The following is a 13,516-nucleotide window of genomic DNA, read 5'->3' as shown; positions in this document are numbered from 1 at the left end:
GCAGAGCAAGTTTTAGCCAAAATCCCCAAATCAGAAGTGGTCAGGAAAGGGAAAAAGAAGTAAAAGCTTTTTTTTTTTTTTTTTCTTTCCCTTGAAAAATCATCATATTTTGGCAAGACTTAGCCTCTTTCTGTCCTGTGCAGGAACAAGGGGACATCCTGGGCAGAGAGCCCCAGGCAGCATCCAAACCCCAGATGTCAAACTGGGGCAAACTGGAGCTGGGGTGGAGGAAGGTCCAGCTTGGGGGGGAGGGAGGAGCATGGGAACCTGCAAACCCAGCCCAAATGGATGTGGGCTGTCCCCAAACAATTTGGGGACACAGATTTGGGGTGTCTCAGAGCCAGGAGGTGGCAGAACAAAGCAGGAAACATCGCAGCGTCCCTCGTGGGAGTGACAGCCTCAGCCTGGGGGGTTTGGGAGTGTTTGAGAGCAAAGCCCAGCCTCTGGGGCACCCGGGCTGGTTCCCGACCCCCAGAGCAGCCCCCTCCAGGCTCTGGGCAGTGGGGCAGGGTCTTTCCCCCAAGCCCCCCTTCTGGCAGGCAGCGTCCCGAGGGGCACGAGGCGGGCAGGATCTGTGCTCCCCAGGCAGGGCTTTGGCTGGCTCTGTCCCGAGGATGTGCACGAGAGAAGGAAGCTTTCCTGCCTCTGCCTGCCACAGCTCAGCAGGGGCAGACCGCAGTCTGGCACGGCGCTCACAGCTCTTAGAAACCAGGGCTGTTAACAAATGTGCGAGGCCATAATCCTTTTGGAGCAGTGATGATAACAAGCCCCGATGCTTTTTCTCTTTTTTTTTTTTTTTTTTTTTGGCTTTTTTTTTTTAACCAACAGCTGCGCCGGTAAGTCCCACTGTGGGAAATGAGCTGGTGAATGATTTCAAGTGCAGTATTTACATCCCCTGCCAAACCCTTCACATCTGCCCAGCTCTGCCGTCAAGCTTCCATCCATCTGGCCGGGAACAGCAGGTCCTCAGGCTGCCTGCACCCACAAGGGCATTTCCTTCCTGCGCCCGCAGTGCCAGCTGCCTGGGATGCTGCTCAGTGGGGAAGGGCTTGAGCAAAAGCACTGAAAGGAGTTTTTTGTGTGTGTGTGTTTTTTGTTTTTTTTTTTTAGTTTCACGTGAAATTAATTCCCAAAGTCATTGAAAGCAATTATTTCCACCCGAGAACTCATGTGCTGAAGGGGTGATGAAACACTCCTTGGTTTTGTGCCCCTTCCCTACAACCCTGACAGTGCTCCAGGGAGCCGGGGACGTCAGGGTTCGGGTTAGGGTTAGGGTTAGGGTTAGGATCTGCCCCAGCGATGTTGCCCCACGGCTCCTCCTCGAGCCCTGCAGCCCTTCCCCATCCCAGCACCCAGGCAGTGCAGTGCCCACGGGTGGGTGCCCCAGAGCAGGACCTCAGGCCCCCCGCGCTGCTCCCCAGCTCCACGGAGCACAGAGCACCCGCAGTGTGTGAGACGTCCCCCGTGGTCCCCGCTGCTCCTGTGCCAAACTCCACCTCTGTTTCAGGTCGGTGCGGTCCCTGGCTGGACGAGATGTTCACAGGACACCCAAATGCTGCCGGTGGAGCCGCGCCGCCTCACCACCTCTGCTCTCCTTGTGCCCTCACCCTCCTTTTATGTGTTCCCCCCGCAGAGTGTGATTGCCATCCCGTGGGCGCCGCCGGCCAAACCTGTAACCAAACCACGGGCCAATGTCCCTGTAAGGACGGCGTCACCGGCATCACCTGCAACCGATGCGCCAAGGGCTACCAGCAAAGCCGCTCTCCCATTGCCCCCTGCATAAGTAGGTGGATCGCGCTTTCGATGTCTGTAGATGAGAGAGATTAACCCTTAGCACAACATGCACAAGCTCAGCCAAGGCAGCCACTAACCCTCCTGCATACATGCTGATGGCTGGGGCTGGGGGATGGAGCTGCCGGTGCCCCCACACATCACCAGCTGTGGGGCACAGTGCCAAAACCAAACCCCTCGTGTCGAGGAGCTGTGTTGTGTGAGGGCAGCTACAGCCCGATTTCCTCAAGCCGTGATTCTGCCTCGGGGTACAGCATGGGGTCTGGGTGCTCAGGCAAATCACTACACGCAGATTTTTCTCTTCAAACGCCAGGCTGCACTGGCAAAGAGCTCAAATCAAAAGAGCTGCCGATGCGATGGAGCTGCCATCAGAGCAGCACAGCCCGATTGTGCTGCTGGATTTTAGCACCTGGATTGCTAAAGGCGACCATCAACACACAACGCACACAGAAACGTGGGCTGGCTCACCGCATGGTCTGCTTTTGGGTTTGCCTTCCCAAGTGTGCCGTCAGCCTCTGCTCTTAACAGCAGCAAGCTCCAGGTACGGCTCCCAAAGGCACTGCAGTGTTTGCTTTGCCACATCCCCACTCGATCCCTTTTGACCGATGCCTGGGTAAGGTGTGGTTTCACCCCGTGCTTCTCTACGGAGCCTCCTGGGTTTGCTGCTGTTGGATCATTTGGTGCTCACTCACCTTGCCAGAGACCTCCCCACCTGCCCTAACATCAGACACCGAAATGGCAGTGCCTGGGGCAGGCTGGGGAGGAGGGCTGCTCCCCTCGAGGCTGCCTCCCTGCTGCTAAAAATAGGGGAAAAATGGGAAAAGAAAGGTGAAGGTTGAAAGAATCAAGTCTTTGTTGGATCCTACAGTCTGCTGCCCACTCCCAGTGCCTGCCCTTGCCAAATTACGGGGCAGGCACCCTTTCTCCACCTTCTCCCATGGAAGAAAACATACATTCCAGGGTGGTTTTTGGTCACTTGAGGCTCATTCTTCCCCATGTCGCAATGGGACGGCAAGAGCTCAAACCAGATGCTTGTTTCCCCAAGATGCTACAGTCATGGCTCCGGTATGCTTTGCAGCAAGTATGCGCAAAGGTTTATCATCCATCATTCCCCAGGGCCATGGTAAATCAGAGGGTAAATTGTTCCTTGCATCACCTCCCCTGGGATTTGCTGCACTAAATGAAGACAGACGCAGAATTTCAACACGATCGCAGCCGGGCTGTGTTCACGCCAGCTGCCAAAGCAGCAAGCTCACGGCTGCCCCTGTCCTGCCACCCTGCCATCCTCCGGGCCCCGTGACAGCTGCTTGCTTCTGTGACACTGCCGAGCATCCTCCCAAGGGGCTGCGAAGCTTGGTCCAGATGCATTTCAAGCAATGCTCTGGCCTGGCTGTAAAATCGTTGTGCAGTTGTTGGGTGTTTGATCAGCTTGTACGAGGCCAAAGCAATTAGAATGAGGATATGAGCATCTCACAATTCTCCTATGCTAAAAAAGAAAACAATAATAATTAAAAAAAGAAAAACACAGCAGCACATTTTCATCCCTGAAAAAATGTCAGTGAGCTTATCCCTTGTTCGGGGGGTATTCCCAAATACATGCACAGGTTTTATACACGCACAGTGCAGGGCACCAGCTCTCTGTCCCCACACACCCCGCTCTCTCCTGATCACTGCACCAAGCGAGGGTCCAGCCACCCTGTCTGCAAGAGCACACTTACTCTCTGATTTACCACTGACTGCATTTTCCCTGTCCCATAAACTTTTATCCACACAAAAATCATGCCATGGGAATGAGCAAGGCGCCAGGCAGGGTCTGTCTGCACTGCAGCCCACGCAAGGCGAGCATCCATCGTCCCCACTCGGCACGGCCCTGCTGGCTGCTCGTGCACCACCCACGTGTGCGCCACGTGTTTCACAGGGGCTTGTGCCTGCGCCGAGCTGCATGAGGGTGAACAGCTCCAAAAGCCGTCTAACGCTAATGGGGCTGCAATGCAGACAGACCCAAGTGGCCAAGCTCCGCGTCTCTCCTGCCTAAATTCCGCTCTCAGACCCAGACGAGGGATCGGGACAGCAGGGTGTTCCCCCAGCAGGATTCCCAGGGATGCTCGGGAATTGCTGTGCCCTAAATGCACAAAAGATGTCACTAATGAGAGCCGCGTATGCGCGCTGGGGAAAAGAGCTTGTCTTGCCAAAGCTGGGACCATATAATGTGCTCCATCTGCAGCCCAGCCTCCGCAACATCAACAAACAGTCAGACTTGGGCATGAAGACCCAGAACATTATGTGGTTTCAGCTATGCATACAAAGCCCAAATCAAAACCAGGGAGCACCGTGCTGGCACCAGATCCGTTTGCATTTCCTCTGAACGTGTGAGATGAGGCTAGCGTCCCAGCGAGGGGCTGCAACGCTTTACCTGCGGCCTCTCACAGGGCTGCGGGCACCTCGCGCTGCTGGGCAGGGCTGGGCAGGGCTCAGCTCCTCGGGATCGGGACTAACGCTGCTTTCTTTTGTCCCCTCTCTGCTCCTGCCTGCTCCTCCCCGCCGGGCGCAGAGATCCCCGCCGCTCCCCCCACCACCGCCGCCAGCAGCACGGAGGAGCCTGCAGGTACGTTGCCTCCTCTCCTAAAGCCTCTTCTCTCTGCCTCCAGGGTAAAGGTCTTGAAAATGTGTAAAATTGATGGATAAATTCTGGTGCCTGTACTGGGACAAGCAGATACCTTTTGTGCCCTGAATAACTGAGTTCTGAAAACACGCCTGCAGCACCCCGAGATGGGAGCTTCTGGGAGCAAGCGTGAGCATGGGGAAGTTGCAGAAAGGTGTTCCCGGGGGGGAGAATCACTGAGGAGCAAATAGGGATTACTGCATGGCACAGGCCCTTGATGGGAACCAGGGAAGGACTGGAGAGCACCGCTAGCTGATGTACGTAGTGGCTGCACAAGTACAAGAGCACTAAAGAGGGCAAAAGAAATCTCAGCTGAGTTTTACCTGGGGAGGAGGACTGGAGAACCAAAAGATAACAGAAAACCTAAGTGTTGCTTACATTTGCATGTGAGCCTTTCCTTTTTCTGTCCAGACCTGTGTGCTTCTTGCGCTAAGCAACCTGAGGGGCAGGTGTGGCCGATGTGCTGCGGCACCGTGCCTCACCAGCAGCATTGCAGGTTGTCGGGGTGGGACAGGGCTGTGGGCAGTACAGGGGCACCCTGGGGATGCTTTGGCACCTCCCAGTGCACATCTTCCCATCTCCCCTCCCCTGCCCTTGCCCCACAGTCGCCCTGCACAGTGCCTTCATCTCATTCACTCCACCTCCACCAGCACCACAGCACTGGTTCCCAGCACCCTCCCCTCCTGATACACACCCCGCAGGGACAGACACCTGCCTCCTCGTGTCACCGAGGGACTTTCCTGTCCCCGGTCCCCTCAATGGACCTGCCTGAGCAGGTGATGACAGCAGGAGTGCAGCAGCTCCTCCTGTCCCACAGCCTGCAGATTCCTGGGGTATTTGGACAGTGCCACGATGGGGAAGGACGCAGGGAGGGAAGATTGTTTACTTTTGCCTTACCAGTGCAGGAAGCTTCATAAATTAAAACTTTTGCACTAAAAGTGATGGACATCACCTGGAGTTGAACTCCAAGCCCTGTGGCTGGGCTTTTCCCACAAGCTGTGCTGGCAGCGTGCTCAGGAGCAATGCCCAGGACAGGAAACCAGGCAGCAAAGGGACAAGGTCTTCAGACCCCAGTGCCAAGGGAAGGGGAACCCTGGGGTTTTCTGTACTGCTGAGTTGAAGCCAACCTCTGGAGCTGTAAACACAACAGCAGCAATTCCAGTATCTTCTCTTAGGCGGGTATGAGCAAGAAATAGCTTGTGGCATTGAGTTTGTGCCTTTTGCTTTGTGTGTGCTTCCTAAAGCATCTCCACTGACCTGCAGTGCTGAGCAGAGCGTGAGGGCGCGCACCAGAACTCTGCCTAGGGAGCATGCTTCGAGTTCGTGGTCTGGTGATGAGCCCCGTTGCTGCTCTGCTTGTTAATTAGGAGCTAATGTGCAATGTGAGGTTTGGCGAGTCCATCGCAGCCAAGTGTTGGGCTATTAGCAATAGGAGCTGTCCCACCTCACCCAAATTCAAGCAGCAGTGGGTCTGCTGTTCCTTAAAGCACCATCTCCCAACACCAGCCTCAGTTACCCTCTTCTACCAACATGAATCTTCTTCCTCAGCTCCTCAGGAGCTTAATTACAAACCACAGAACATCTCACCATCTTCCAGTGAGCTCCTCCCCCAGACCCATTTCACAGGCAGGGATTTACAGGCGGGCACAGCACATCAGGTGCTGGTTTGAGGATCAGAGGGACCCCCAGAGGAACATGCCCATCACACTGTTGCATGCGCTGCAGGAGAGACCCGACCCCAACCGGTCCCACCCCCAGCACCAGGAGGGTGGGAGCAGAGCAGGCTCTGAAGGGTTTGCTTGGTCCTGCCAGAGCGAGCTCTGCTCCATCATGTCATCACGTTCAGCTGAGCCTCTCCTGCCCGATTCACCTCCCCACCCTAGGGGATGGAAATTGGCATCACCATTTCTGACCCAAACGTGTTGAGAAAGGAGCCAGGCAGTCCCCAGCCCTTGTTGTCATGCTGGGCAGTGCATTAAATCCAAGCAATGCTTAAAAACAAAAGCTCATCAGACTAAATGCCGCATTTCTCACTGCCTAGCAGGGATTGCCGACTGAATGTTCCTTCTCCTGGTCTGGGAACACAGATATTTTGTTCTCCACTGCAGGAGCCGCTTGTTCATCCCCCTGCAGCCTCCCAAACCCGCTCTGCTCCCAGCCTGCTGCAGGGGTGATGGAGCAGCCCCCTTGGACCCTAATGCCACTGCTTTGCTGCAGGCTCCCCTAACAAATGCAGGCATTGGGCAGCCCAGGAGAGGCAGCGAGGGCTTCTCACAGCCCTTCCTGCAGGGACAGCGGCTGCTGGGGCGAGTCCCTTAGCGCACAGAGCCACGCTGTGGCTCCGTCACCACAGCCAGGAGCAGAGCCAGCCCCGTCATCGCGGTGGCAATGCTCCCTCAGGTCCCTGCCAGCCTCAGGACCAGCGGCACGAGGGGACATACGTGCAGTGTCCCTGAGCTCGAGCTGGCTGCAGAGATCTCCAGCTTCTGTTTGCTCCTTGCGGGAGCTCGTTCATCAGGGCATGGTCCTACCCAGGGGCTTTCAGAGGGGGTCCTTGGTCTTTTCCCTGCCTGTCCTGTGTCCTTTCTCACCTTCCCCAGCTGTGACCATGAGCAGGGAGAACACACGGAGCCTGCATTCTCAGTGCCCTCGAGCAGGACAAGGCAGTACATGACCAGTTTCAGGCTGAACATGGACACTTTTGGCATCACCCAGCTCCCAGCATCCTGCCAAAATCCCTGGTGGTTCCTCAGCTAACCTGTGGTGTGTGAGCAAAGGGTGGACATGAAGGGAGGATGCAGAGGGAGGCTCTGGGTGCAGCCCCTTTGTTTCCCCTGCTGGTAGCTGAGTGTGATGGGAAGCATCTTCCTCGCTGGAGGTTGGGGCAGCATCCCACTGATCTGAGGCAACGCAGGGGGAGTTTTAAAAGAGCACAGATGAAAGCTGGCTGGTGCACAGGGGGTGGAAGCATTGACTTTTGGGGGGTCCTGCCTGGTTCTGCTTAGCCCCGAGGGGTCCCAATCAATTTGGGGAAACTGTCCAAAAGGGCCTTGTTTAGATGAGATGCAGCCATGCTCTGCTGTGCCGGGGCTCAGAGGATGAGGAGGGGCTGCTGCGGGAAGACCTTCCTCCCTGCCCTCCACTGCCGGTCCCACTCCGAGATGCAGAAAGGGTGAAAAAATAACGGGGGGGGGGGGGAAGGTTTACAAACCTGCCAGTCAGTCGCTGTCTTATCTGAATCTAATCCAGATTGGCTTGGAAATGATTACCTTAGGTGGATGATTTCAGCGAGGGAGTTTAAATAAAACCAGGTGATTGGATCGATGCAGCTCTGCACAGCTTTCCCCTGGAAATCGGCCTCCGCAGTTTCAAAACCAGAGCTGGACTTTCCAAAAGGGGTTGGGGCTCCAGGTGGTGTCCGGGTGCTCGTGTTCCTGGCCGGTGGGGCCGGGGCAGGATGCTCGTGCAGAAGGGAGGTGGGCAGCTGGGTGCCAGCTCTGGAACCCAAAATAGTCTAAACAACAACAAGAACAACAACAAAAAGAAAGAAAAACCCACCAACAAATCCCACCAGCTGTCCGAGCCTTTCAAGGCTGTTCCTCCTTCTCTGGCTCTCTTGGAAAAAACACATGCAAAGGTTATGGCTTCGGGCCGGGAAAATAGAAACTTTATAGGAAATAGTAGAAAACATTGACTTGAAAGCATTTGTTCCCCAGGGGAATTTGCTGTGTGCCTTGCACTGCCAGGACCCGCCAACAGCCACCCCGCATCCCAACTTCGGGAGCATCCTGGGTGCATCCAACCCCTTCCCATGGCTTTTCCCTGCTTACACATTTGGGCTTTGGGGTGAAATCCCCAACTTTTATCCAGTCTTGCTGTCCCCGGCACTCTCATCACCGCAGCAAATCTCCACCAGGTGCTGCCTGGGGATGACACATGCCATTTGCTGTGAATTTGACTTTCAGGGCTCAGGCTGCTGGGACCCACCTCGTTTCCAGCCTCCCAGTCAGTTTGTACCCATCCATCCTGGTGGGAACGTGGTCTTTTCAGTCCAACATCTCCATCCCAAGTGGAGGCTGTGGACCATTGACCCCTGCTCGTGGTCACATAAACACTGCCATCATCCCTGCGGCAACAGCTTCAGGGGAAAAGTGATATTAGGAAAGGATTAAATGTACCACAGCTCCTTCTGATGAGCTGCAGCAGCTGGAAAGAAGGAGTCGAGGCCCCGTGAGCTGCCAGCTGCCTCCCCTACATCTGCGAGGGGCGCTTGGGACAGGCCAGCATGCAGCCACACCACGGGCATCATGCAAAGCCCCTGGGTGGGACAGGGCACGGGGCCAAGGCGCTGCTCCTGGCCCCTTCCCCAACACTTGTCCCCATGGCCAGATTAGCCCCAGCCCCATGAGAAGCTGGTAAAGCTCTCCTGGTGCTGGACCCTCAGGAGCAAACACAGCGGGTGCCATAGGAGCAGTCAGCCAGCTCCTTGCTCTCTTCAGGTCCCAGCGTCCACCACAAGCCCCAGCACGTGGTCATGTCCCCTCCACGTCACCTCCCCAGCCCTTGGGGACCTGTTGGGTGCCTGACCTAGCAGATGCCACCCCGTCAGGGCAGCCAGGCTGCCGCGGCCCCTGCATGGAGCCAGGAGGGGGGCTCTGGGCAGGGGAGCAGGAGCGCAGGCTCCTGCCAGAGGCTGGCCCTTGGCTGGTCTCCTTTATCAGAGGCAAACAGAAGGAAAACAAAACCACCCTAACGCAGCGCCTTGCAAATGTAGTGTGAAAGGGTCTGGCTGAAGATTGATGGGCTCGCACATCTGGAGGAGATCAGCAGAGCAAGGGACCGGCCGGAGCAGGGCACGGGGCTCAGGAGACAAAATGCTCATTTTGGTTGCCCTGCTGTAAATCTGGCCTCAGTCTGGGGGGCTCCAGCTTTGTAGCAGTCCGAATGAGTAATTAATTCAGCCCTGCGTGGGTATTCTCTTGCTTGTCTCAGGCTGTAAGCAAGGTGATGGATTGACTGTGTGATTGATTGACTGCTGGATCCGCTGCAGCATCCAGCGCCCTGCTGAAAAGAGGTTTCTCATGGAGATCCGCAATGAATGGCCATGAGCACAATGAGGGGCGAGGGGCTTCCAGGGAAGAAACTTCTGGTCACTTCAAAATATTTCTGAAAGTCTGAAAAGAAAAGCAACTGCTGTAATGCAGAGAAGCTTCGTGCACAACTGCATGGTGCTCCTCCAGCTCCACCGCAGCACTTCCTGCATCCCTGCATCCCCATAACCCTGCATCCCTGTATCCCTGCACCCCAACATTTCTGCATCCCCCCATCCCTGCATCCCTACATTCCTGCACCCTGGCATCCCTCTATCCCCACATCTCTCCTTCCCCACATCCCTGTACCCCCACGTCCCCACCTCTGGGACCCTGCCACCTCAGGGACCGTCCCCCTGACCCAGGGCAGGAGCTGGGTGCCCACAGGGGCTAGGCATTTTGGCCACACCATGAGCTTTGGAGCAGGGACTTGCAAGCTCAGCATGAAACCCATCTAAATTAATAATATTTCTGAAGTGAAATGAACTGTGTCTCTCCCCTTCCTGAGACATTTCCAGAAGCTCCCCCTTGGTGAAGCAAAGTGCCCCCAGCTCTGGCTCCTCATTGCCATGTGTCCCCCAGAGCAAAGCCCTCTCTGTCCCAGCTCTGGTGACATGGTGACACCCTGCCCCACACAGCACCCGCCCAGCCAGGGAGCTGACATCAGGCTGGGGATTTATAGGGTGGCTGATGCTGCCGAGGACAGACGGTTTCCTATTAATGCCTTCAATCATCTCAGCTGCAGCTCTCAGTGGGGCTGTGTCTGTGGGTGGTGACCCTGGAGCTTGTCAGTGGCAGAGGCAGGGGACAGCTCTGCAGCTGGGACAGAGCATCCCCTGCACGGCCTGGGGTTGGCACTGGTTTGCTCTGGGGTGCCGCCAGCCCCGGCTGTGGCTGCTTGCAGGAGTGGAGGAAGTAGGGGCAGGTGAGCCACCTCAAAATGCCCCAAAAGGACTGGGGACTGTTCCTTCCCTCCCCAAAATGGGCAGCAGGCAGCTGAAGCAGCAGGGAGCAAACCATCCCCAGCCCGTGGAGGGGGTCCTGAGGCAGGACCACGCGTGGACCCACGGGCGCTGGACCCGTGGTGGAGCTGGGAACAGGGCTGTGGGTGCTGCAAAGCACCCGGTCCCCGCTTTCCCTCCTGGCTGCTCCAGGCGAGAGGCTTTAATCTAATTACATGCTTTATTTGCGCCAATTTGTTTTCCAATCAATCTTGTTCAGCCAGAAGAAAGGAGGCTTCTGTGGGCTTATTTGCACCTTCTTGTTCCAGGGGAGAGGCTGGGCAGTTATCCTTGCCGGGAGCGCCTGTGGGCCGCACATCCCGCTGCCCCTGTGCGGGGCTGCCCTGCTGCTGCAGGGGCACGGTGCAGCACATCCCCAGCCCGGCTACCGAGCAGCCTGGCTCGTAAAAAGAGGCTGCTTTGTGGGGATGGGGCCTTCACAGCCAGGGACGGGCTGGTGGCCCCGGCTGGAGTGTGCAGCACTGGGCAGGCAGGGATGTGGGGCAGGGTTTGGGTCACTCTGACCAGTCGGTCCCAAGCAGTCCCGGGGCTCTGCTGTAGTGTAGACTTTGCACATCTGTTCCCAGAGGTTTTGACAGGGTGCAGGGAAAGAAAACTGTGGCTATCCTGGACAGCTCAGCACATTTTTCCTGCCTATATGGGGCTGGTGCAGCTCCCTGCTGTGGTGCTGTGCTCATTATGGGGCAGGGAAGGCCCCAGCACCCCGCACACGTGTGATGGTGCAAAGGGCCCCTGAGACCAGTTTGGGGACCAGGAGGTGCTGCTGTGCCACGCAGGTGCCTCTGCCCTTGCCCACGGAGCAGACTGGTCACAGACACCCCCCCAGCCTCCCTGCCACCCCCTCAGTGCCCTCCAGCCCCTGCTGCCTGCAGGTGCTGCAGTCGCTGCCAGCAGAACTGTGGGGTTAAACACAGCCCCGTGCCTGAGGCGTGCTTCGTGCAGGTCCCTCGGGGCAGGTGCAGGCCCTTGGGGTCCCTGCGCACTGGCTGAGGGCATTGGGGTCTGGGGACTGCTCCCCAGGCCACACAACCTGTGCGATGTGAGCTGCCCAGTCCTGGCTCATCCGAGGTTTGCAAACTGCTGGGAGCTGCTAGGGCTCAAAAATGAAGAGCACCGGCTTGTGGGCATCCTTGGCAGGGTCATTGCCAGGTGGGGGACAAAGAGCCGCCTCAGTGACAGGAGTCCTCTGCTTAGTCCATGGCCAAACCAGGATAGGTGATCCCACTGCTAAAGCACCCAGGAGGGATTCTCTGCCTGAAGTTTGCTTTTACTTTAAAGAAGGCAGCTCTGAGACAAAGACTCCAAGTGCAGTCCGGCCCAAATTAAATTACAGCATCCATCCCAGTTACAGACCATGGGATCCACGCAGGGAACCCCCTGCCACCCGTTGCACAGGGAAGATGCCCTGGGTGCTCCTCTGCCAGGAGAGGGCTGCTCCAGAGCCTCCCCTCCCTCGGGACGCGTGGTCAAAGGCCAGGAGCTCAAAGCTGGTCCGGAGCCAGCGTGTTTGGCCGGCAGAACTGGCACTCTCTGCAACGACTCTAACAGCCGCTCACCGAGACTGATGGAGGAGATGTTAAAATAATTATTTGGGGTGGAAGCAATGGGCAGCTTCAAAGCTGGAGGAAGCGAACCAGGATTTCATGGTCATCCAGGGAAATGTCCAGGAGTCTGGGAGCCAAAGGCACTGAAAACACTCAGCACCAGCCCCAGCACAGCATCACCATCTCCTGTCCTGCTGCTGGCTGGTCTTGGATTGCACTTCATCACCTGGGAGCTCCCGAGTTCCTACACCTCAGCTTCCACCAGCCTTGGGGATGCTGTGGGATGGCTCCTAGAAATGTTTACCTCCCTTCGGGCACACCAAGCACCCTCCTGAGCACTCATCCAGCCAAGGAGCAGGGACGGTGCCTCCACCCCTGCCCAGAGGCTGGCTCCCCCCTCACACACTGCCTCTCAGCAAGCTCATCCTCCAGCTGAAGCTGCTGCCTGCAAGTTTATTTCTGCAGGCCGAGAGGCTGGGGGGAGCCCCTGATGATGGCAGTGCAAAGCCCTGCAGGGCCAGGCATCCCATGGGAGCACAGGACAGAGCACCTGAAGAGTTTTGTGGGTGCTGGATGGGCTCAGGAAACCTCTTGACACAGACAGCAGCCGTAGCAAGGCTTTGCTCGAGGTCATCATTGACGCTGGGCATGGACCGCATCCGAGTGTTGGGGTTCCCCAACCCCTCGGGGTGCATCTTCAGCTGCCAGAGCCCACAAAGCCACGGCAGCGAGCCATCCGCCTCCATCCCCTGGGCAGGGAGGGTTTTACATCCATCCCTGGTTGTGGATTTTAGTGCAGAGATGACAGCCGCATCCCACAGGTGTGGGCAGAGCCCCCCCAGCCCCTGAGGCTGGTGGAAAAGAGGAGGAAGCAGCAGTGCAAATGCTGGGCTGCAGGTCTGGGGCGTCTGTGGAGGGGAATTTTAACCACCCTGCACCGGAGCTGACCTTTCCAAGCACAGGTTGGCCTGGAGGAAGCAAGGACCAGGATGTGGCCACATTCCCCACGGTCACTGCCCCCAGCAGCCCCAGTGCAAGGGGCAGCTCAGGCACTGGTCCTCGCAGGGGTGCTGCAGTGCCCTAGCATTACCCAGCAGAAGATTTTTGGCCAATTTCTGCTAGTCTCCAAATTTCCCAGCCCTGCTCTGTCCCACAATTTGGGATTTGACATTTGGACCCGCACCATCATTTTGAAGCTAGGCCACAGCACACTCTCCCATCCCACCTGGTGCAGAGAGGACACGGGGACACCGTGAACCCACCCCAGAGCCCCAGCAAGATCCGCTGCCCCTCGGGAGTGTGCAGAAGGGGGACAAGTTTCCCTCCTAAGCCACGGAAGTGTCACAGCCAGGCTGTCAAGGCTGGGGATTCCCTCCTGAGCCACGACACCTCCACGCTGGACGTCAG

At 57.1% G+C, this 13,516-nt stretch overlaps 1 protein-coding gene across 2 annotated transcripts in view; it reads left to right on the top strand.

Annotated features, from left to right (window-relative positions):
• NTN1 (netrin 1) overlaps nucleotides 1–13,516 on the top strand; it is an 85,465-nt gene that overhangs the window by 57,494 nt on the left and 14,455 nt on the right. For both annotated transcript variants that reach the window (XM_082774744.1, XM_082774743.1), the window contains exons 3-4: nucleotides 1,634–1,783; nucleotides 4,343–4,396. In XM_082774744.1, the coding sequence (XP_082630870.1) occupies nucleotides 1,634–1,783; nucleotides 4,343–4,396 (204 nt within the window). The remainder of the gene's footprint in view (nucleotides 1–1,633; nucleotides 1,784–4,342; nucleotides 4,397–13,516) is intronic.

Source organism: Aythya marila (genome assembly GCF_965140915.1).
Source record: "Aythya marila genome assembly, chromosome: 18".
NCBI lineage: Eukaryota > Metazoa > Chordata > Aves > Anseriformes > Anatidae > Aythya > Aythya marila.
The sequence above is the reverse complement of the archived record's forward strand: the minus strand, read 5'-3'. Positions and strand labels throughout refer to the sequence as shown.